Genomic DNA, 24,957 nt, shown 5'->3' with positions numbered 1-24,957 from the left:
GGCGTTGTCCAGTCGAGTGTACTGCTCCAGATCAGCACCTTCTTTAGTGTCTGGTTCTCAAGTTTCAAAGCTTTGTTACTTGAACAAAGCTCTTGTTGTTGAATGCGGACTGTCTCTACAATGTCATGAGGTATTTTCAGGCTAGCATTTACGTTATTGACCTCTGAACTTACCTCACTGAGATCAAAGCCCACGTCTCGAAGCCTCACTGTGACGTCAATCACAACTCTGTCCACGATCGTTGTCAATTGGCTGTCACTTTTCGCCTCGAGGTCTTCGATTCTCTTAGCTAACTCTGCATTCCTAGGCATCGTGATGTCACAATCAGAAAATTTGTTAGGAAAACACAGGTGAATACATGAGTGTGCAAATATTACGATGAGCAGCAGCAGCAGTGGTGGTTGCAGAATAATACAGAGCGGTATAATACCAATGTTAAGTAAAACTAACTGACATGTAGAAGGCAGGAACAGCAATTAAATGACTGTTCGCATCCGCAGCCACCACTGCTATGACGCGGGCGTGAGTCCTGCCACTACTTTTGATGCCTGGCCTAAAGATCCGCGCAGGCGCAGGTCGACGACAGGAATGCTGAGAATCGTAGATATGATGTGGCCAGATATTCGGAATACAGCTTTCCATGTTGGCATGTGGATAATGCAATAACAGGTGCTGCAGTAATCAGTATCGAGAGCCTGGCCTGTCTAGCAGGAACACCTATAGAAGGCAGGAACAGCAATTAGACGAGTGTTCGCATCCCCAACCAACAACGCTGAAAGAAAAAAAATGAAAACTTTCACTTTATGTTGGCTTAATGCTTTATTTATTTCGATGATCTCAATTTTATTATAACCAAAAAAATACAAATTCAGAGTCTATCTCTCTGCCTCTTCAGCCAGAATAACCTTATTTCCCACACCATTTCTCTCCTGTATATCTACTTTTCTGCCCCCTATCATTCTGCCTCCGCTTCCAGCGCACACAGCTTTTTCATATATAGAGTTACAGCGCAGCTTCACGACCAGTAAAAGTATATATCGAAGGATTCTAGTCGTACCTTTTTCGAGCACGTAAAACACCGGATATTATATTATTACAAACGTCCTCATCTCCATGTCACTTTCTATGCTGCATTATATATATAAACGCAGCATTTCCTGTTCATTGTTGCGCCTCCGTATGTTATCCTGGCTCATAGCAAGATTATTAATTTCTCCGTGCAGGCATGAAGGCATCTGCGCGGATCGCTGAGACGAAGGCGTTCAAGAAGCTGGGTTCAAAACTGTGGCCTCGTCACTTCCCGGGATGCGAGCGGCACCTGTTGTGGGGAGACGAGTACCTCGAATGCCTGGCCAGGCACTACACCGCTGCCCTGTGGCATCCGTCAGGAACTTGCAAGATGGGCAATGGAAGTGACGCCGTCGTGGACCCGCAGCTCAGGTAGGTGCTTCACCTGAACTTAATCTCATTCGAAAAAAGATTGCCCAATTGGCCACTTCTTTTACCAAGGCAATTTAGAGATTCCCGAAATATTGCGTTTGTTAATTTACTCTCTGCTTCTGATTGATTGATTGATTTGTGGGGTTTAACGTCCCAAAACCACCATTAGATTATGAGAGACGCCGTAGTGGAGGGCTCCGGAAATTTTGACCACCTAGGGTTCTTTGGTGGGGTGTTGATAGGGGCCGGGGCAATCGGTACGGCTAGAACAAAAGCCTCCGAGATCATTAGACGTATCATGGCTTTTGCGCTAGAGAAATGTCGCATGTGTGATGAAGCCACAAAAAGGGCGGACTCTAAAAACTAAAAACCCAAAAACATTCGCATTACGTGACAACCAAGATGATGTACGCAGAACATCACTAAGCTCTTATTCTGATGTGACTCATTCCTGTACTGTTCGCACTTTTTAACTTCAGCTTTATCATAAGTGATGGTGAGCCTCAAACTGAAGCTCTTCGACAACATGCGAGTTCTCATTGTCGTTTTCTCGTGCCATGCGCACGCGTGCAGGGTGCTGGGTGGCGTGCAGGGCCTACGAGTCGTGGATGCATCAGTGATGCCTGAACCACTGTCGGCCCACTTCAACGGGCCCGCCATGATGATCGCCGAAAAGGCGGCACACATGATTCTCCAGGACATGGAGGGCGAGGACAACGAGTCTCTGGTGCCAGATGCCACGGCTGTGGTTTGAAAGCCTTCCGCGTTCCTTGCCATTCACCTGTCGACAAAAAACCCAAGCAGACTGCTCTATAAAGAACTTTCTATGGGCACTGTTAACACGATTGTGATTACATGAACTTACTTTGGAGGTATTAAATACCACCCCATGATTACATACGACATCGCTGAAGAGAAGCCAGGAATCTGGAATTACTGCACGTTCCTTATCAACGTGAATTTTCATTGACATCTTTGTTTCTTCTCAGGCGATATGCTGATCTTGTCATATCCTACCTTAAATTATATATATATATATATATATATATATATATATATATATATATATATATATATATATATATATGTAGTGTACGAATCCTTCCAAGGTTATGAACTTGGCTACTGCTCATGTGATATGTTGTCAGTATACATGAAGTGCTTCATTCATTAAAGACATGTCATATCGAATGAGCCCCTTGTACCTTCCTTAGTGAATTTCTTTTGTCCTCCTTCGTTGTGCCTCTAGTTATTGCAGCTTTGCTTCGCTAAAGAATTACTGCCAAGCACGCTGTGCGGCTCAAATATATCCTGGAAATTATACCTCGCATCGCAAGGAACTACAAGCGAGTGGCATCAGGTGAGTTATTACGAGTTGGTAATTAGAGAGCTCAATTTTATGAGCCAATTAGAAGATGCAACATGCGGATTGTTTCAGACATGACTTTCCCTGCCTTCGTCTGTCTCTTACTGTGTGTTGTGTTTAGTTTCGTCCTCACGATGGTTTCTAGAGTGAAGTAATAGATTACTTCTGGCATATTTACACATAAAGTGGTATTATTACGGGAAACTACGTACAGCTATAAAGAAGTCATAGTTTTGCCGCAAAGGCGAAGCAATCAATGCGATAGCAATAAATTGGATGGTCAACCGCAGAACGGCAAGCCAATAAAAACGTGCTACGCGTTTCTCATGCACAAATAACGCACGAAACGTACTCACAGCCCTATTAAAAACGTCCACCATAGGAATGATGGATTCCACCATCCACCATTTTGGTGGATGGTGGTGCTGGAAATGTTGGTGGCACATAGTGTATGGTGGAGCGGATGGTAGATGGCACGCCCCAGTCGGCAGTGCTGGAGCGCGAAGCAGCGTCAGAAACACCGTGACGAGCTGCCACTAAAGAAATAATAAAAATAATTGCATAAATATGATGCAGAAAGCACCCGTAAAAATAAAAAGTTGCGACAACGCGGAATAACCAGCCACCATCGGACTTTCAACAAAACACACTAATCACTGCGCCATGCCGACAGATGGACATCTTGGTGTTAAAGAAGTAGTCAACTTACAAATTCACTGTTTAACTTCAGATCTGTTTGTCGTTTATTCGAGATGAACGAAATCTGCACCTGCTACTAAAATTTGCACATTTGATAAACATAATCAGTTGCTGCCTGTAAAGATTGGCACTGCGATAATGGCAACAGCGCTATGTTTTTGTTACAATTTGCAACTGCAAGAAAAAAAACAACTCAGTGGACTAAGGAGCAGGTAGAGTTTATCAGCGATTACTGCCAAGTTTAATATCATTTTCTCGCTCCTTCCAAAAGGCGATATCTGTCCAGGCTTCTTGACGCTTCTATGCTCATTTAATAGATACGCCCACACAATAGATTGTGATGTTTTTCGCACCACGCACAGTGCAGTCATGCCAGTGCACTACTGTTGCTCTGTCGTTAGGAACAACTACATAAAGCCTTGGCCGAAATGAATGCAGTGCGCCAGAAACATTATGCTATCATTTTTGTTCAGTAAGCATTTACGAGTCTTATCGCATAAGAGCCCATGCCCTGCCAGCGAAAGCCGGGGAGTGCGACCGGCAGCTGTCAGTGAGGGGAAGCGTACATTTATGGAAGTGCTGCAAGCGCGTGGGATTGATGTTTCTCACTTCTTGCGCGGACATCATACACAATAAAAAAAGGCTTCATTTAGGTTAAATGATGCCAGAGCTGTGCTGTAGTGTCATTTTCACTCGTCAAAATTGCGTATTCTGGAACCCAGAAGCACCGATAACACTTGTACGTGCTTGGTTCGTAGACTAACATGTGATGAAAATTATGGTAGAAGAACAGAAGAGTGAAAGTCAAATTCGCTGGGGCTCGTCTCGACGCATGTCGAAAGTGATGGTTTATGCATATTCACACGCACTTTGTTAACGTAAAAGTACGACTCAAACAATAGAGTGTGCAAAAATTGACAGTGTTGCGTGCCTAGCGTGGCTACATCAAGTGACCGACGTGTTCTGCTCTAACATTAAAAGGGGCAATCACGAACTGGAGCTTATTTATTTCTCGCCAATTGCATGCGGATGTAAAACATTTATTGTCACTGTTCACAGTGACAACTCTAGTCTTTTAAACATCGCAACAAAGAAACACATCGCGGATGTCAAACTGATGTAAGTACGTTTGCGAAATGTCAACATAATCACGACCGCATACTCTACGCTCCACAAAAAATGAAGCGTTGTTGACACTACAGGAATAAAAAAAATAGGTGCTTGAAAGCGCAATGAGCAGCGTTGGTTTTTTTTTTTGACCGTAAACTTATATCTCTACGTATTCAAGAACAAAACAATACAAATACGGTAGGTGATTTCACATGCTGTCATGTGCTTTTTCATCATGCCACCATCCTCCACCAAGCTTCCATCACACCACTGTCATCCACCTTGCTCCCCAAGCTTTCCACCACACATGTTTTGATGATGATGATGTGTGGCGCTTTATGACGCAAGGGCCAATTGATGGCCAAACAGCGCCATTTCAATGAGTATATATGTGGACAATGATATGTTGCGTGGCTGTATAGGGGCCTTGAAATTCCTCACGATAATGCGGGTAAAAACATAAGTATTAAAATCATGCCAGTGGCGTGATATGCATAGTGAAAAAAGGTGACAAAGGTTTTGATAATAAAAACGTGTAAAAATATTTTGCACTAGCACAAGTGCCTCATCAGCGCTTTTGTGTCCAAGGGCTGCGAGGCAAGTGCTTTTAAATGTAGTCACTGCAGCAGGAACCTCTATTAAGAGGTCGCGCTACGCATTGCCTGGTATATGACATGATAAAAGCGAACATCTCTTAAAAAAGTCAGGACCGATTTATCAGTGAACAGTGGTTTTCTACCGACGAACATTGCAGGGTGTAAAGGTATATGTTGTCTGTAGGGTAATGAAAAGTGTTGTTTTCTTAGAGTGTCTAGTTGTTTGCACTGGATTAAAATTGTCACACAATGGTGGATCGCCACCGGACAAAAGATGCGAGTGTGTCGCGTATGTGTGTCCTATCCTGAGCCTCGTTAGTGTTACCTCTGTGTGACGTGATTTTGATACTGGCGGTCAATGGCCAAGGTTTGGCTTAATAATGTGTAGTTTGTTTTGTGTGTGTCTATCCCACTTGCTCTGCCAGTAGTCCCTGAGTTTTCGTTTGAGAAATGACTTAAAATCAAGGGCTGGGATTGATATGGGTGTAGTGGCAGTGCTTTCGTGGACGGATGCAGCAAGCTGATCCGCCATCACGTTGCTTTGGATCTCACGGTTCCCTGACACCCAGCACACTACAACATGGTGGCTGAGTGTGTAGAGTGTGCATAAAATGGCGTAAAGTGAGGCGAGGACAGGGTTTTTTTCGTTTTTAAGACTGTGCAGAGCCGTTACCACGCTGAGAGAGTCTGTATAAATTACTGCTTTTTGTATTTGTAATTGTTTGATGTGTTTAGCGGCCACAATTATCGCATAAGCTTCCGCTGTGAAGATACTTGTGCGTGGATGTAGAGGGCCAGCATCCGAAAAGGATGGGCCGACAGCAGCGTAGGACACAGAGAAGTTAGTCTTGGAGGCATCTGTGAAGAACTCTGGACGTGTATATTAGTGTTGAAGTTCCAGGAAGTATGCTCGAATATGGGCAATAGGCGCATGTTTAGTAATTTCTAGGAAAGACACATCGCAATCTATACTCTGCCACTGCCACGGTGGAAGGTATGCTACAGGAGCCATTAAACTGTGTTCGAGTGACACTCCAGTGTACTCAGCTAGACCCTTCAGGTGAACTGAGAAGGGCTGCCTCATTGAAGGCCTGTTTTGAAACAGAATGGAGCTCGACAAATCATTAATAGTAGAGTATGAGGGGTGCCTCTAGTCTGCTTTCACCTTAATGAAATTTACAAAGGACATGTAAGTTCTCTGTAGATGAAGCGACCATTCATTTGACTCAACGTAAAAACTTTCTACAGGGCTGGTGCGAAAAGCACCCGTAGAAAGGCGGATGCCCAAATGGTGCACGGGGTCCAGCATCTTCAAAGCACTTTGAGTTGCAGACTGATAAACAACGGCCCCATAATCTAAGCGGGTGCGAATGAGGCTTCGATACAGATTCATGAGGCATTGCCTATAACTACCCCAAGTAGTACGTGACAACACTTTTATAACATTCATGGCTTTTAAACATTTTGTTTTTAAATACTTGATGTGCGGTACGAAGATCAACTTGTTGTCAAAGGTTAAGCCTAAGAATTTATGCTCGGCTTTGACAGACAGACGTTGCCCATTCAGTCGAATGTCAGGTTTTGAGTGTATGCCTCTCTTTCGAGAGAACAAGACACACGTGCTTTTTTGTGGGTTAAGTCGAAATACGTTTTCATCTGCCCATTTGGAGACCTTGTTTAAACCCAGCTGAACCTGCTGCTCACATATTGCCAAGTTGCATGACTTGAAGCCAAGCTGAACGTCGTCGACATATGTACAATAGAACATATTGCGGGGGATGGACAAGTGCAAGGAATTCATTTTGATAATAAAAAATGTGCAACTAAGTACACCACCTTGTGGCACGCCTAATTCCTGGACAAATGTTTGGGAGAGAACACTGCCCACACGGACACGGAATGTCCGAATTGACAGGTAACTTTCGATTATGTGAAACATTCTTCCGCGCACGCCAAAATAAGACAGGTCTCTTAGAATTCCAAAACGCCATGTTGTATCATAAGCCTTTTCGATATCCAGGAACACAGAGAGAAAATATTGTTTGTGGACGAAGGCGTCTCTGATCTGTGCCTCGATACGAACAAGGTGGTCTGTGCTGGATCTACCCTCTCGAAATCCACACTGGAATCAGTCGAGCAGACTGTTGTGTTTCAAGAAGATGTTAGAGTCGGCAGTTTATAATCTTTTCAAAAAGTTTACAAATGCAGCTTGTAAGTGCGATGGGCCTATAACTTGAAACTGAGGAAGGGTCCTTGCCCTCTTTTAAAATGGGAATAATTATAGCCTCTTTCCAGGAAGCGGGGATGACGCCAGAAAACCAGATAGCATTGTATAGGGAGAGTGATGTTTTTCGCGTTTCGAGCAGCAGGTTTTTCAACAATTCATACACGACACGATCGTGGCCTGGGGCAGAATTACTGCAGGAGTTTAGTGACGTTTATAGCTCAGCTAAGTTGAAAGGCTGGTTGTATGCCTCGTAGTTTGTACACTTGTGTTCTATTTTCTGCTTTTCTATCCTTGCTTTATATCTTTGAAAAGCTTGAGTATACTGTGATGAGCTAGACACCTGCTCGTAGTAAGCACCGAGGAAGTTTGCCTGATCTTCTAGGCTGTCACCCTGTGTGTTAACGAGTGGGAGTGTATGTACTTGTCTTCCTGCTACCCTACGAACTATGCTCCAGACTTTAGCTTCTTTTGTATATGAATTGATCCCTGATAAGAACTTGTGCCAGCTTTCTCTTCTGGCTTGCCTGTGTTTCTCCTGCCTTGAGATTTTATATTCTTAAAGCTGTCAAGATTTTTGGCTGTCGGTGAATTCCGAAACAACCTCCATGCCTTGTTCTGCTAATTCCGCGCATTACGACACTCGGTGTTCCACCATGGGATGCGTCGCTTGCCAGGCAGTCCAGATGTTTGCGGGATGCACTTGGCTGCTGCGTCAATAAGGAAAGCTGTGAAGTACTCCACAGCTTCATCTATGCTTAACCCACATATGTCTGTCCAACCTAAAAGAGTAGTGTTATAAAACTGTTCCCAGTCGGCTTTGTATGTCAGCCATTTGGGAACTTGGGTACGATGTTGGTGTACTCAGAATGAGAGGAAAATGGTCACTTCCGTAGGGAATATTTATAATTTTCCAATGGAGTAGGGGTAGAAGTGAAGGAGATGCAATACTGTGGTCTATGGAGGAGTAAGTATTGTTTGTAAGGTTATAATATGTTTTCTCCTTTCTATTCAACAGGCAAGCACCTGATGAAAAGAGGAACTGTTCGATGAGGCTACCCCGTGCATCACATCAACAGTCACCCCATAAACCGCTGTGGTCATTCAGGTCCCCTAGAACCAGATAAGGTTCTGGTAACTCATCTATTAAAGACTGGAAATCATGTTTTTCCAGGCGGTGTTGCGGCGGTATGTATAGAGAGCAGATGGTGACGAGCTTATTCAATAGAACTGCTCGAACAGCCACTGCCTCTAGGGATGTTAATAGTGGTAGATGACTACATGCTACTCCTCGATTAACAATAATGGCTACATTACCAGATGACGCCACAGCATCATCTCTGTCCTTTCGGAAGACAACATATTGACGCGAAAAATTTGTATTCTTGGATTTTAAGTGTGTTTCCTGTACACACAGCACTTTTGGAGAATGTTTGTGTAGAAGTTCTTGGACATCGTCGAGGTTTCGAAGTAGTCCTCTGATGTTCCATTTTATAATTTATGTCTCCATTATGGGAGAAGAGAAGTGCTGTGTGTACGAAATGAGTGTGATTGATTGATTGATTTGTGGGGTTTAACGTCCCAAAACCACCTTTTGATTTTGAGAGACGCCGTAGTGGAGGGCTCCGGAAATTTCGACGACCTGGGGTTCTTTAACGTGCACCCAAATCTGAGTACACGGGCCTACAACATTTCCGCCTCCATCGGAAATGCAGCCACCACACGAAATGAGTGTGGCTGGTGTCTAAAGAGAGAAGTTGATGATGATGATGTTTGATGTTTTATGGCGCAAGGGCCGATTCACGGCCAAAGAGCGCCAGTTCATCTTACTAAAAAATATGGACAATGATTGTGATAAGCGGCTGTATAAGGGCCATAAAATTCCTCGCAGTAAGGCGGGTAAAAACATACAGGTAATAAAATCATGACCATGCCGTGAAAGGTGTGTGTGATGTGAACAGATGACAAAAGTTGGTGATAATAAAAGACGATGGTGGATATGTATGGCAATAGCACAAGTGCCTCACTCGTTCAAACCCTTGCGTCCAAGGGCCGTGAGGCATGTGCTTTTTTGTGTAGCCACCGCAGCAAAAACCTCTCTGGAGAGGTCCTGCTACGGTATGCCCGGGTATATGACATGAAAGCTGTGAATTTCTTTTAAAAACGCTAACAATGAATTATGACTAAAAAGTGGTTCCCTACCGACAAACATTGCAGGGTGTAAAGGTATATGTTGTCGGTAGAGTATTGGAAAATGTTGTTTTCTAAGAGTTTCTAAGTGTTTACACTGAATTAACATGTGAAGGACGGTTAAGTATTCCCCACATCTGTCACACAATGGTGGATTGCCACCAGACAAAATGTGTGTGTGTGTCGTGTATGTGTGTCCTATCCTGAGTCTTGTTAGTGTTACCTCTGTTAGACGCGATTTTGATACTGGTGGCCAATGGCCAAGGTGTGGCTTGATAACGTGTAGTTTGTTTTGTGTGTGTGTATCCCACTTGCTCTGCCAGTAGTCCCTGAGTTTTCGTTTGAGAGACGGCTTAAGATCAAGGACCGGGATTGATGTCGGTGTAACGGCGGTGCTTTCGTGGGCGGATGCAGCAAGCTGATCCGCCATCACGTTGCCTTGAATCTCACGGTGCCCTGGCACCCAGCACACAACAACATGTCTGTTGAGTGTGTAGAGGGTGCATAAAATGGAGTAAAGTGAAACGAGGACAGGGTTTTTTTGTTTTTTAAGACTGTGCAGAGCCGTTACCACACTGAGGGAGTCTGTATAAATTACTGCTTTTTGTATTTGTGATTGTTTGATGTGTTTAGCTGCCACAAGTATCGCGTAAGCTTCCGCTGTGAAGATACTTGTGCCTGGATGTAGAGGGCCAGCATCCGAAAAGGAAGGGCCAACAGCAGCGTAGGACACAGAAGAGTTAGACTTAGAGGCATCTGTGAAAAACTCAGGACGTGTGTATTTGTATTGAAGTTCCAAGAAGTATGTTCGAATATGGGCAATAGGCGCATGTTTTGTAACTTCTAAAAAAGACACATCGCAATCTATAGTCTGCCACTGCCACGGTGGCGGGTATGCAACAGGAGCCATTAAACTGTGTTCAAGTGATACTGCAGTTTCTTCAGCTAGACCCTTCAGGCGAACTGAGAAGGGCTGCCTCATTGAAGGCCTGTTTTGAAAAAGAATGGAGCTCGATAAGTCATTAATAGTAGAGTATGAGGGGTGCCTCCTGTCTGCTTTCACCTTAAGGAAATATATAAAGGACATGTAGGTTCTTTGCAGATGAAGGGACCACTCATTTGACTCAACGTAAAGGCTTTCTACGGGGCTGGTGCGAAAAGCACCCGTAGAAAGGCGGATGCCCGAATGGTGCACGGGATCCAGCATCTTCAAAGCACTTTGAGTCGCTGACTGATAAACAATGGCCCCATAATCTAAGCGGGTGCGAATAAGGCTTCTATACAGGTTCATGAGGCATTTCCTGTCACTACCCCACATAGTACGTGACAACACTTTTATAACATTCATGGCTTTTAAACATTTTGTTTTTAAATACTTTATGTGGGGTACGAAGGTCAACTTGTTGTCCAAGATTAAGCCTAAGAATTTATGCTCGGCTTTGACGGACAGTTGTTGCCCGTTCAGTTGAATGTCGGGTTCCGAGTGCATGCCTCTCTTTCGAGAGAACAAGACACATGTGCTTTTTTGTGGGTTAAGTCGAAATCCGTTTTCATCTGCCCATTTGGAGACCTTATTTAAACCAAGCTGAACCTGCCGCTCACACATGGCCAAGTTGCATGACTTGAAGCCAAGCTGAACGTCGTCGACATATGTACAATAGAACATATTGCGAGGGATGGACAAGTGCAAGGAATTCATCTTGATGAGAAAAAGTGTGCAGCTAAGTACACCACCTTGTGGCACGCCTGTTTCCTGGACGAATGTTTGGGAAAGAACCGTGCCCACTCGGACACGGAATGTCCGGTTTGACAGGTAACTTTCGATTATGTGAAACATTCTTCCGCACACGCCAAGGTGGGACAGGTCTCTTAGAATTCCGAAACGCCATGTTGTATCATAAGCCTTTTCGATATCGAGGAATACAGAGAGAAAATATTGTTTATGGACGAAGGCGTCCCTGATCTGTGCCTCGATACGAACAAGGTGGTCTGTGGTGGATCTACTTTCTCGAAACCCGCACTGAAATGGATCGAGCAAATTGTTTATTTCAGGAAAGTGTACAAGTCTGCAGTTTATCATTTTTTCAAAGATTTTGCACAAGCAGCTTGTGAGTGCAATAGGCCTATAACTGGAAGGTAAGGAAGGGTCCTTGCCCTCTTTCAAAACGGGAATTATAATAGCCTCTTTCCAGGAGTTAGGGATAGTGCCAGAAAACCAGACAGCATTGTACAAACAAAGTAAGGTTTTTCGCGTTTCGATCGGCAGGTTTTTTAACATTTCATAAACGACACGGTCAGAACCTGGGGCAGAAGTACTGCAGGAGTTTAGGGATGTTCGGAGCTCAGCTAGACTGAACGCTTGATTATATGCCTCGTATCCAGTGCATTTGTGTTCGAGTTTCTGCTTTTCTATTCTTGTTCTGTATTTTTGGAAAGTGTCAGTATAGTGGGATGAGCTGGACACCTGTTCGAAGTGTGCACCGAGGAAGTTTGCCTGATCTTCCAAGGTGTCGCCCTGAGTGTTTACGAGTGGAAGTGTGTGTACTTGTTTTCCTGCTATCCTACCGACCATGTTCCACACTTTAGCTTCCTGTGTGTATGAATTGATCCCTGACAAAAACTTCTGCCAACTTTCTCTTCTTGCCTGCCGACGCGTTCGCCTGCCTTGAGACTTTATTTTCTTGAAGGTGTCAAGATTTTCGGCTGTCGGTGAGTTCCGAAGCAGCCTCCAAGCTCTGTTTTGCTGTTTGCGCGCGTTTCGGCATTCAGAGTTCCACCATGGCACACGTCGTTTTCCAGGGTGTCCATTTGTTTGTGGGATGCATTTTGTTGCAGCATCGATCAAAAACGCTGTGAAGTAGTTCACCGCAACATCAATGTTCAAAGTACTTATGTCATTCCAACCTAGACGAGCGATGGTATAAAAGTGTTCCCAGTCGGCTCTGTTTATGAGCCACTTGGGAACACGTGATGGACACTCAGTTACTGTATTTGTGCTCAAAACTATGGGGAAGTGGTCACTTCCGTACAGATTACTGATGACTTTCCACTGGAGTAGGGGCACAAGAGATGGGGATACTATGCTTAGGTCTATGGAGGAGTAGGTGTTATTGGCGAGATTATAATACGTTGAGTCTTTTCGATTTAGAAGACACGCGCTTGAGGAGAGAAGGAACTCTTCAATCAGTCGACCTCGCGCGTCATACCGAGAGTCACCCCATAGCCTGCTATGCGCATTAAAGTCTCCAAGGAGAACATAGGGCTCCGGAAGTTCATCAATTAAAGAGTGTAGATCACGTTTTTGCAGCTGATAGCTAGGAGGAATGTAGATAGTGCAGATTGTGATCAGTTTATCAAAAAGAACTGCTCGAACAGCCACTGCCTCAAGGGATGTTTGGAGTTGTAAGTGTGTGCATGCAATTCCTTGATTCACAATGATGGCAACACCTCCGGATGATGTCATAGCATCAACACGGTCCTTTCGGAATATAACGTATTTACGGAGAAAATTTGTGTGCTTTGAATTAAGGTGTGTTTCTTGTACACACAGCACTTTTGGTGAGTATTCGTGTAAGAGTTCTTGGATGTCGTCAAGGTTTCTGAAAAGGCCCCTGACGTTCCATTGTATAATTTGAGTGTTCATGGTGAATGTAAAATAGTGCTGTGTGTACGAAAAGCGAGTGGCTGTTTAGACAGAGTTTGACTTCACTTAACAGGGCCGTCACCAGGCCCTGTTATCGGCTTTTTTGTTTTCTTGGCGCGCTCCAAGGAGCCACGCCGCTCTTTCGGCACCAAGGGTGCCGACGTATCCATTGCCTCCTCGGAGGCACTGGATGCCCGCACGTGCGGGCTGCTAGTTCGAATTTCGGGCCTCACCTGCGGAGGTGAGGCCTTGAGACTGGAGGACTCTGGAGTCTCCGGTCTCTGTTTGGGAGTAGGCGGTGTAGCCTGGGCTACAGCCGCCTTGGGGGCAGGTGCCACAACCACCGGCTCGGTATGCGCGGGCCGAGGGAGTGGCGAGGGCTGGTGCGGCGGTGCCCCCTGACGCGCCGCATCAGCGTATGTAGCTCCATAGAATGGAGCGACTCTTCGCCGTGCTTCCTTAAATGTAATGTTTTCCTTCACCTTCAACGTAATTATTTCTTTTTCTTTTTTCCAGTATGTGCAGGAGCGTGAATATGCGGCATGGTTTCCTTCGCAGTTTACACAGTGTGGTGGTTGTTTGCAGTTCTCAGACACGTGGCCTAGAACTCCACATTGTGCACAAGTCTGGCGACCACGACACGTTTTGGAGCCATGGCCATATTTCTGGCATTGGAAGCAACGGCAGGGGTTGGGAATATATGGTCTCACGGATGTCTTTGTGTACCCAGTCTGAATAGTTTCCGGCAAATCGCTCGAAGCAAAGGTCAGTACTAAGTGTTTGGTTGGGATTTCCTTTTGATCTCTTCTGATCTTAATACGCTGTACGTTTGTCACGTTCTGGCTCTTCCATCCTTCCAGAAGTTCAGCTTCCGTCAGCTCAAGCAAATCTACGTCTGATACGACCCCGCGAGATGAGTTCATGGACCTGTGTGGCGTAATACTGATGGGTGTGTCTCCAAACGTTGTGAGGGTGTTCAGTTTATCGAATTGGTTTTGTTCATGTATTTCAAGGAGTAGATCTCCACTGGCCATTTTGGTAACCTTGTACCCGGCACCGAGAGTTTCGGTTAAGGACCTAGCCACTACGAAGGGGGATACTGTTCTGGCTTGCTTGTTAGTTTTTTCACAGTGTATAACATGGAATCGAGGAAAGGTTTGTCTTGGCCGCATGAAAAAGTTGATATCTTCGGTGCGTACCCGCTTTGAGGAGGCACGATCACTTAGTAAAGGGAATGCTTTGTGCATGCTAATTGTATGTTGTTCGGTAGCGTTGGCGGCCACCCACCACGGAGCCCAACGAGGGGACGCTGCAGGTTTACAGATGCTGAAACCTGCAGACGCCAGCCGTACAACGCCACTATAACCCAATGCGCCTAGACCAAGGTAGGCTATTTGCACAGGGTTAACCCTAGCCGCCAGGAAGTTTGGAAGTAAACGGAAGAGAGTAGAAGACAGGACAGATAAACAGTAAGAGATAAAGACGAAGATGTAGGGAGAGAGAGATAGGAAAAGGCGACTGCCGATTTCCCCTGGGTGGGTCAGCCCAGGGGTGCCGTCTACGTGAAGCCGGGGCCAAAGGGGTGTGTTGCCTCTGCCGGGGGGCCTTAACGGTCCAATCACCCAGCGTCGGCTCAACCCCCAGGATCCCCTTTTCCCCGGACACGGCAAAGCCACGCACGGCTAGGCGTGGGAGGGAGTAGAAACTCCCCCGTTAGCTCGGGTCCGTGGTGTCGCTACACACCAAACGCCTACTTGCGCAGGCGCCCCTGCGGGCGTAAAGAGAGAAGTGACCTATCTTGCAGAGCCTTTAGAAGGCCCTGATTTACCCTTTTGTCTTTTTTAGAGCGGTCGAGGGAACCCCGCCGCTTCTTTGGCGGGTGCAGTTGATGTGTCTGTCGCCTCAGGAGAGACGACAGACAATGCTATTTTTGTTGTAAGCTTCGTCGTAACAGACGGAGCCTTCGACCCCACCGGGCTTGAGGTCGACTGGACCTCTTTAGTTTGTGTGGTGCCATGGCTGCTGCCAGGGTTCACAGGGGCCTTCGGTGGGGCTGTATTCAAGGAGGGTGGGGCAGCCGAGGCTGCTCCCCCCCCCCCCGTGGGGACTTGTGGCGTTTGCCTCGGCACGCTGGGCGTGGTCCAAGGCATTGCCGAAAACCAAAGTGGTACTGACTCCCCTTGCACCACTTCGGCATACGATGTGTTCTTAGCAAAATGTGGGAAAACACACTGCCGCGCTTCACAGAAGCGTATGTTCAATTTAAACTTTGTAATTATAATTTCTTTTTTCCTTTTCCAGGCCACGCATGACTTGGAATATGAAGGATGGTCACCCTCACAGTTTGCGCAGTGGACTTGTAGCTGACAGTCATCGTCAGCGGTATGACCTTTGGTGCCGCATTTTGCGCAGGTAATCTGTCCTCAGCAGCTCTGGGAGCCGTGCCCGAACCTCTGACACTTAAAGCAGCGCCTCGGGTTGGGTATGTATGGTCTAACTGGCAGTTTAAGATATCCTGTTGCTATTTCAGTTGGGAGGGTGCTAGATGCGAAAGTGAGTATGATGTGTTTCGTTGGGATTTCCTTATTTTCTCTTCTTATTTTGATACGCTGCACCTGAATGACATTTTCCTCTTTCCAGCCTGTTAGAAGTTCATCATCAGAGAGGTCCATCAGGTCTCCATCTGATACAACACCCTTCACTGTGTTCATGGTTCGATGTGGTGTGATTGTGATAGGCTGATCCCCAAATGCTGTGAGTTTATGTAGTCTCTGGTACTGTGCGTTGTCTTTTACTTCAAGCAACAGGTCACCACTGGCGGTCTTTGTGGCCTTGTAGCCTGCGCCCAGCGTTTCTATAAGGCATTTCGATACAAGGAAAGGTGAAATGTTTCTAGCTTTCTTTTCTGTACTTTCACAGTGGATAATGTGGTATTTCGGGAAGTTATCTTGCTTCTTTGGATGAAATTCGAAAACTGCATCGGTGCGCCACCTCTTGGAGGGGCAATTGGTTGTGATAGGGCTAGGAGTTTCCATGAATTTGGTAGCTTATTCGGCGGCCATGCCAGCCACCCACCACCGAGCCCCACAAGGGGACGCTGCGAGACGCGAAGGAAACGCAAGCGCCAACCGCTCATGGCCGCTATAACCTAATATATCTACCGAAGGTTGGATATCTACACCAGGTTAACCCTTGCCGCCGTGAATTGTGGAAGTAAAAAGAAGTGAGGACAGGACAGGAAAGATCAAAAGTAGTAGAAAAGACGAAGATGGAGAGAGAGAAGGAGACAGGAAGAGGCGACTGCCGAGTTCCCCTGGGTGGGTCAGCCCAGGGGTGCCGTCAATGTGAAGCCGGGGCCAAAGGGGTGTGTTGCCTCTGCTGGGGGGCCTTAAAGGTCCAATCACCCGGTGTCAGCTCAACCCCCAGTATTCCCTTTTCCCCGGACACGGCGAAGCCACACACAGCTAGGCGTGGGAGGGAGTCAAAACTCCCGCGTTAGCTCGGGTTCGTGGTGTCGCTACACACCAAATGCCTACTTGCGCAGATGCCCCTGCGGGGACCACACATGTTTTGCCTCGCCACTATCAGTTGGCATTTTTCGCCATCCCCACCATTGGCTCGTCACCAACACCACTATCTGCCATCATTTTTCTCACTCTCGCCGTCATCAGCCATTATGCACACTAGAGTTTCCACCATATCCTCTAATATTTCTCCCATATCCACTATTCTTTCCACCATATCTACCAATGATTCAAGCATCCACAAAACCCCGGATTTTCGATAGAGAGGTACAGATGAACGCGAATAGTCGTCTCAGTTGTTACTTCACTGTGTCTGAAAAGTGCGTTCTTTTCGCCAACGGAGACTGTGTTACAATTGCAGTGATCTCTGTATGCCCGGTAACTACTACAGAATCGTTCCGGTGAAAGCCAAAGGTCAGCCAAAGTGTACGATCCTCCCCACCGCAAGATAAAGGCACGTGAGTGAGGCGCTGGATGCTCTAGCCAGCGCGTGACAGGCTGGAGCATCGAGGGGCTTTGCCCCTGAATGCTCCAGCTCATCACTTGATATGTGGGGTTTAACGTCCCAAAACCACCATATGATTATGAGAGACGCCGTAGTGGAGGGCTCCGGAAATTTCGACCACCTGGGGTTCTTTAACGTGCAGCCAAATCTGAGCACACGGGCCTACAACTCCAGCTCATCACTAGCATAAGTGGTAGATATAAATAGCTTGCAGTTTGAGCATTGAAGGACGGGCTGCCCCATGGCTCTATGGTTAACACCTCGAAGGTACGTTTCACAGGCCCCACCGCAGTGGTCTAGTGGCTAAAAAAGTCGGGTGCTGACCCGTAGGTCGCGGGATCAGATCCCAGCTGCGGCGGCTGCATTTTCGATGTAGGCAAAAATACAGTAGGCCCATGTGCTCAGATCTGAGCGCACGTTAAAGAACCCCAGGTGGTAAAAAATTTTCGGTGCCCTCCACTACGGCGTCTCACATATGCATATGGTGTTTTTGGGACGTTACACCTCTCATATCAATCAAATCATGTTTCAGATATTCCAAGTTCGATTCCACGCACCGAGTCTCTTTCTGGAATTTTTTCTTTCTTGCCTTTTCACACAGACACACACAGACACACACACACACACACACACACACACACACACACACACACACACACACACACACATGTATGTGTGTGTGTGTGTGGAGAAAAATAACTTCGGTTACCGCAAGAATATAAGTATAAAAGCAGATGTGCTTTCACATAACAACTTGTTTATTCAGCCGACGTTTCGATGGGAGCCCGTCTTTTTCAAGGCATAATACTATTTACAGATTTTCGTGCTTTCTTATAGCTTCTCGAGACAGGATGGGACAGATGAAAAAATCTTACCAACAAATAAAGAAAGAAAGGAAGAAGAAACGATAGAAAGAAGCAAGAGGGGCATGGTGGGATTAGGAACGAACAGGAACGCAACAAAGGCAAACGCAAACTGTGATCTTTGTCAACAGTACCTCCCGAGCACTCACCCTTCCCCCAAGTGGACATTTTGACCACCGTTTCTCTATTTCACCCTCCGGTGCAAACCGCTGGCAACTTGCCCTCTTTTGAAGTTTACGACAAATCAGTGGGGAGAGCTTATGTGCTTCAAGTGCATAAGCTCCGCCAGGCCATTTGTACTCGTATGATAAGGAGCACTCAGGACATGTCTGGCCCCGATGTCTCGTATAAACGCCTTGAACTCTTCGGACACCAGTTGTGGTCTATTGTCGGACACCACTGTCTCCGGCATTCTGAATCGGTAGAAGAGTTCGCGCAAGTAGGCCACAGTACGCTCGGACGTTGTACTTTGCATAACGAACACTTTCGGCCACTTTGAGTGGGCATCTACCACCACCAAAAACATAGTTCCACAGAAAGGCCTCGCATAATCCAAGTGAATTCGCCTTCATGGTGCGGTCGGCCATGCCCAGGGATGCAGAGGTGCCTTACATGGTTCAATCCGTTGTTCCTGGCAGGCTTGGCAACTTCGTACCTTGGTCTCTAAATCTGCATCAATTGACGGCCACTACACGCAGCTGCAAGCTAACTCCTTGCTCCGCACAACGCCGGGATGGCTTAGGTGCAGTTCCTCGAGCACCGATTCCCGAAGGGGGGACGGGATAACAGCCCTCAAATCATACATGAGGCACCCTTGATGCATGCTGATCTGCAACCATCGGTAAAAAAAATGGCAGTGGCTTGGAACCTCAGGAACAGAGTATACATAAATAGCAAAATAGATAACATGAATAACCGAAGTTAACCTCATTCATATGAACTAGTACAAAAGGTAAATATTCATAGCATGCAACCAGAGAAGTGTGGTATTAGGCTAATTGGTTTTGCATGATGCGCTTCTTTTGTCCACTTCGAAATGTGTGTCCTTTCTAACTTCTTATCTCCCGGTGACTGCAGTGCAAGGTTTCATTGTGCAACCAAAGGTATTATTAACCTTATTAAGTATAAATCAAAAAGGATCCCACTAGCATATAGAAATAGTAGTTTAGGAGGCAAATACCTAACATTAACTGCAATAAAAAAGATTGAGAATAAGGAAGAAAATAAATGAAACACAGTTAGACTGGCAGATAATGCAATCTCTGGTTTCAAGAGATGTATTCTAACGGCCTTGTCAAAACTGCAGTAACAGTAATACTCTTTACGCACCTTTGATTGCAGTTGTTCCCCATCATGGCTCCAGTGGATTCCTTCTGCAGAGAGCTCCTTCATTTGCTCCGTGAACACCTGAAAAAAAGTCTGCTCCAGCGATTGTGCAATAGCAGCTTGTTGATGGTCAAGTGCATCGAATAGTTCAAGACCGACTAGTTCGACAATTTAAAGTAAGGACTTCCATCCATATTCACAGCTAATGTGATTTCTTGCTTTTTGCAGCCAAGTGCCTGTCGCTGCTTCTGGTGGAAGGCACCATCCGTGATGTCTGTTATCACGTCGTCATTTTCTCTGTGTTTGCTGCCACTCACAAACCCAAAGTTCCTGCCTCAAGGTATCGCAAGCAAGTACAGAAGCAAACTGTTTTTTCAGTGGCATGCTCACTAAAAAACAACCTTTAGGTGATAACTGGCGACCAGTGTAGTGCTTTTCACAACATGTAGCAGGCATTCTGTTGTGCTTTTCTAATTTCTCCAATATCTTTGCCAACAGACATTGAAAATCTGGACAGTACAAGAGGAAATGCATCTGTTCTGGTGAAGCTCCAGAAAACTTCCTGAAGAGGTATTTACTGTCCGGTAATATATCAGCTCCCAAGAGTTGGTTGCCATACCTAAGGAGGTCCTCAATACCAGCCCTTGTGAGGCCGTGTTTTATAGCGAAGTCAATAGCTAGCACAACAGCTTCTCCGACAGACCCCCACCAGCAGTGGCCGATGGACGATGATTTGAAACAACTTGGATTCCCATCGGCTACCTTTATCATCGGCCAATGCCCTGACAGCGTGACAGGAAAGGGCACGGCCTGGAAGCAAAATATGGGCAAGATGCTAGCGAATGCCTCAAATCTTTTTTTAAAAGTGTGAGTTTCTCTTAGTTGTTTGCCCTTCTCTATAATTAGCAAGAAATGAAAGTTTTTGAAAATACCTGTGATATTTAACATGGAGGCCAAGGGCTTTCCTGACACATACCGTTGATTGATTGATTTGTGGGGTTTAACGTCCCAAAACCACTGTTTGATTATGAGAGACGCCGTAGTGGAGGGCTCCGGAAATTTTGACCACCTGGGGTTCTTTAACGTGCACCCAAATCTCTGGGTACCCGGGCCTACAACATTTCCGCCTCCATCGGAAATGCAGCCGCCACAGCCGGGATTTGATCCCGCGACCTGCGGGTCAGCAGCCGAGTACCTTAGCCACTAGACCATAGTGGAGGGGCGACACATACCGTGGTTGCTGGCCAATGCTCACAAAATGAGCCTGTTCATCAAGCTTACTTACTTTTGTGCATTATATACTATTCAACAGAAATTCGTGGCATGCAAGCACATACAAGCGCTAAGAAAGTAAAGTGGTTAGAGTGGATTTATTCGTTTCTTTAGTCACTTTGATGTGAAGTCAATTGAGCAGCTACCGAGTAGCCACGAATGCTCATTTGTTCCAGTCATTAATTCAGTTTGCACTGGCTTCTCTATGGAATACCCCTTTTTTCTTCTCATCCAAAATATCGAAGTGTACCAGCAAGTGCACAGAATGGCGTTTAAACTGCACACATTTTACTGCGCGCACGCCGTTTGGCCCATGCACAGCCCTACTGCGCTTAGGAGAAATAGTTCACCAAAGCATTCAGACAGGCGATTTTTCAGAAGCCCACAAACTGGAATGGCTCTAAAGCACTAACATATTGTTACGCCACGTATGTGCCGGACGAAGAAGGAAAAAGAAGCAAGGGGTGTGGAAGAAGAAGATCATCATCATCTGCCTGCGCCGATACGGCTCGTCCCTCGAACCGTGTATCAATAAACCCCCAGACGCCTACTGAGGTCGTAACAGAGTGGTGGAAGGTGCTGGGTATAGGAACCAACGACGGGACCGCTACCCCTCGGATTTCGCCGGAGTCGTCGCCTCGCCGGCCTGCCTCCTTCTTTGGCCATCATGCCTGACGAAACAGAAGCTCGGGAACCAGTCCCCAGCAGTTCTTGGCCGTATCACAGAGAGCCACGAACCTTCTCCGGGAGGGCCAATGACGACGTGGACTCATGGCTCAAACATTTCAAGCGAGTAAGCAACTGCAACAAATGGGATGCTGCCTCCCAACTGTCACGCGTTGTTTTCTACCTCACTGATGTTGCCCTCGTTTGGTATGAGAACCATGAAGATATTCTGACAACATGGGAACGCTTTGTTGAAGAAATCAAGAAGTGTTTCGGCAACTCAGCTGCAAAAAAGAAGCTTGCCGAGCAGAGTCTTGCACAGAGGGCCCAGCTATCCGGTGAGACCTGCACCGTGTATACTGAAGAGATTTTGAGGCTGTGTAGGGAAGTCGATTCCAGCATGTCGGAAGAGGACAAGGTGGGGCATTTGCTGAAGGGAATTGCAGAAGATGTTTACAACTTCCTTATTAGCAGGGAAAGCCTGACTTCAGTGTCTGACGTTGTACGGCACTGCCGCACGTTTGAAACCCTGAAGCAGCGCAGAATAGCGCCTAAGTTTGGTCGTCTGGCAAATGTCACCTCAGTAGCCAGCATAGAAGCGGCCTCAACTGGTGACCTTTCGGCAACCATCCGCCAAATTGTTCGGGAAGAGTTACTCAGACATGGCGAAATGACACGTGAACGGGCAGCTGCCACGTCTCCATCCTATTTCCCGCAGGACACCACTGCCCCACAGCTTACAGTTTATGAACATCCATCCGTCAACGCAACGGAGGTTGCAGGGCCTCGGCGTATTCAGCAGTCAAGTCCGGTTTTTTACGAGCGATCACAGTACCCTCAACGTTTCCGTTCCGTACGCCCATACCACCCACCGACAACTGATTTCATTGAATCTCGGGCTTACGCGAACGCTCGCAGACGTGAACACTTCGAAGAACGGCGACGACCTCGTCCTGCGCCTGTGTGCTACAACTGTGGTCTGACTGGTCACATATCGAGGTATTGCGATCGTTCGCGCATACCACGCTATGATCAGTGGACAAGCTTGACCGATAAACCTGCTGTCCCACCTTTTCAAGGACACTGGCCCACCGACTCAAGACCCGGCAGCAGCTTCTGGCACGGACACCGGCGCAACAACTCCCCTGCCTCTGATCGAAGTGTGACGCCACCTCCTGCGCCTCGATCCCACCGGTCTCCATCGCCACGGCGCCGCCCATCGTCACCACATCAGGAAAACTAAACAGTGCGGCCGATGGGGGTGAGGTCGCTGGTGACTTGCTGCAAAACGAAATACCCCCGTCTGTGTTGATGTTCAAGAACAAGGTAGAAGTTTTTGTTGATGGTGTGTGTACGATGGCTTTGGTGGATACTGGTGCTACAGTTTCGATTATGAGTGCTGCTTTTAAACACCGTTTAGGACAAAAGGTGATGTTTTTGTGGGAGAAGGCAACAACATTCTGTGGCGTTGGTGGTAACTCGCTGTGTCCCATTGGTGTCTGTACCGCAGAAGTGTGCTTGGGTGATCAAGTGTTTGTCACAGAGTTTACGATTCTTCCAAGGAGCACACACGACATAATCCTGGGGATTGACTTCCTTCGAATGTGTGGCGCCACTGTTGATTGTAGAAATGGAGAGGTGTACATATGTGATGCTGCCCCTGGAGAACTATTAGAGAATTCAGACAGGGAGCACGGTGCGCTCCGGGTCAGTGAAGATAGCATTGTGCCGGCATTCTCTGCAGTCTGTGTTCCTGTATACTCTTCACGCATTGAAAACAGTGACAGTGCGTTCGACGCATTAGTGGAGCCCTTTCATCTCAGTTGCATTAAGAAGAACACATTGGTGCCGCATTGCATAGTGTCACTCGTTCAAGGACGCACAGGACTATGGGCGGTAAACTGTTCAGCTGAGTCGGTGGTTCTACCAGGAGGACTGAAGCTTGCCAAGTTCAAAACATACTCACCGATGGCAGTGGCTGCCCTCAGTGATGCTCCAGGTGGGGCCTCAGCCAATACTTCTACGGCCGATTCAAAACTTTTACCTATGATCGACAAGTCACTTACTACTGACAAACGCCGCATGCTTCTGGACGTTTTGTCGAAATACGTGGCGATTTTCGATTTTTCCCATGACCATGCGCCCTCGATTCCCGCGTCTCGGATTCTCCACAGGATAAACACGGGAACAGCACAGCCCATCCGCCAGAAACCCTACCGAGTGTCGCCGTCTGAGCGCAAGATAATTGATGAACAAGTGCGTGATATGCTGCAGAAGGGTGTCATTCGAGAATCATCGAGTCCTTGGGCGGCTCCCGTGATTCTAGTCAAAAAGAAGGATGGTACCTGGAGATTCTGTGTGGACTATCGCCGTCTAAACTCCGTCACAAAGAGAGATGTCTACCCTCTCCCACGCATTGATGACGCTCTAGACTGCCTCCATTCAGCATCCTACTTTTCGTCCATAGACTTACGCTCAGGCTATTGGCAAATACCTGTGCATTCAATGGACAAAGAAAAGACGGCTTTCGTTACTCCGGATGGACTATATGAATTTAACGTGATGCCTTTTGGTCTATGTAACGCGCCCGCTACATTTGAAAGATTCATGGACACCATTCTGCGCGGCCTGAAGTGGAACATCTGTATGTGTTATCTTGACGACGTTGTTATCTTCGGGCGTACATTCAGTGAACATAACGAAAGGGTAGAGCTGGTTTTGAAATGTATTCGAAATGCTGGCTTGGTTCTTAATGCAAAGAAGTGTCATTTCGGAGCTCGACAAACACTGGTGCTGGGACATCTCGTCAACAAGGATGGCATCAGGCCCGACCCGAATAAGACGGCGGCTGTTAGAGCTTTTAAACCACCTGGCTCAGTGAAGGAGCTTCGGAGCTTCTTGGGCCTCTGCTCTTACTTTCGCCGATTTATTCCCGCCTTTGCAGAAGTTGCCTTTCCACTGACCTGTCTTCTCCGCCAAGGTGCTAGTTTTGAATGGACTCCTGATTGTGAAACTTCTTTCAACCAACTGAAGTTCTTGCTCACGTCGCAGCCTATCCTGCGGCACTTCGATCCTTCTGCGGCGACTGAAGTTCACACCGACGCAAGCGGCATTGGCATAGGTGCAGTCCTGATACAGCGATGTAATCAAGTGGAACACGTAATCGCATATGCCAGTCGTACTTTAAGTAAGCCGGAACGCAATTACACTGTGACCGAACAAGAATGCCTTGCACTCGTCTTCGCTGTGCAGCGATTCCGCTCATACCTATACGGTCGTCCTTTCCAAGTAGTTACGGATCATCATTCTTTGTGCTGGCTTATCAACCTTCGGGATCCGTCAGGCCGTCTAGCACGCTGGGCCCTCCGGCTGCAAGAGTACAACTTCACGGTATCGTACAAGAGCGGCAGGAAACACGCGGACGCAGACTGCCTTTCAAGGATGCCAGTTGATGCTACAGTTTGCGACGCTGACGATTTCGATCATCTGATTGCGTCCGTAGCACCAGCGTTCCCGGATAAGGCCACCTTTGA

The 24,957-nt window shown here is 46.8% G+C and overlaps 2 protein-coding genes across 5 annotated transcripts in view; one reads left to right on the top strand and one right to left on the bottom strand.

The window, feature by feature from the left end:
• The window catches only part of LOC119181019 (putative GMC-type oxidoreductase Mb1310), a 36,260-nt gene extending 34,066 nt beyond the window's left edge, over nucleotides 1-2,194 (top strand). The window contains exons 10-11 of the mRNA XM_075888139.1: nucleotides 1,224-1,440; nucleotides 2,014-2,194. Of these exons, the coding sequence (XP_075744254.1) occupies nucleotides 1,224-1,440; nucleotides 2,014-2,194 (398 nt within the window). The remainder of the gene's footprint in view (nucleotides 1-1,223; nucleotides 1,441-2,013) is intronic.
• LOC119170446 (uncharacterized) overlaps nucleotides 801-24,957 on the bottom strand; it is a 270,210-nt gene continuing 246,053 nt past the window's right edge. For 3 of the 4 annotated variants that reach the window (XM_075890402.1, XM_075890410.1, XM_075890405.1), the window contains exons 8-10: nucleotides 19,490-19,567; nucleotides 3,163-3,342; nucleotides 801-2,221 (exon numbers count right to left, since the gene is read on the bottom strand). The gene's annotated coding sequence lies outside the window, so the exon portion shown is untranslated. Of the gene's footprint in view, nucleotides 2,222-3,162; nucleotides 3,343-18,014; nucleotides 18,990-19,489; nucleotides 19,568-24,957 lie in introns of those variants that run through there. The other variant, XM_075890403.1, reaches the window with a different exon arrangement.

This window comes from Rhipicephalus microplus, chromosome 3 (assembly GCF_043290135.1).
Source record: "Rhipicephalus microplus isolate Deutch F79 chromosome 3, USDA_Rmic, whole genome shotgun sequence".
NCBI classification, from domain to species: domain Eukaryota; kingdom Metazoa; phylum Arthropoda; class Arachnida; order Ixodida; family Ixodidae; genus Rhipicephalus; species Rhipicephalus microplus.
Note: the sequence above shows the minus strand (reverse complement) of the source record. Positions and strands in the feature narration are given on the sequence as shown.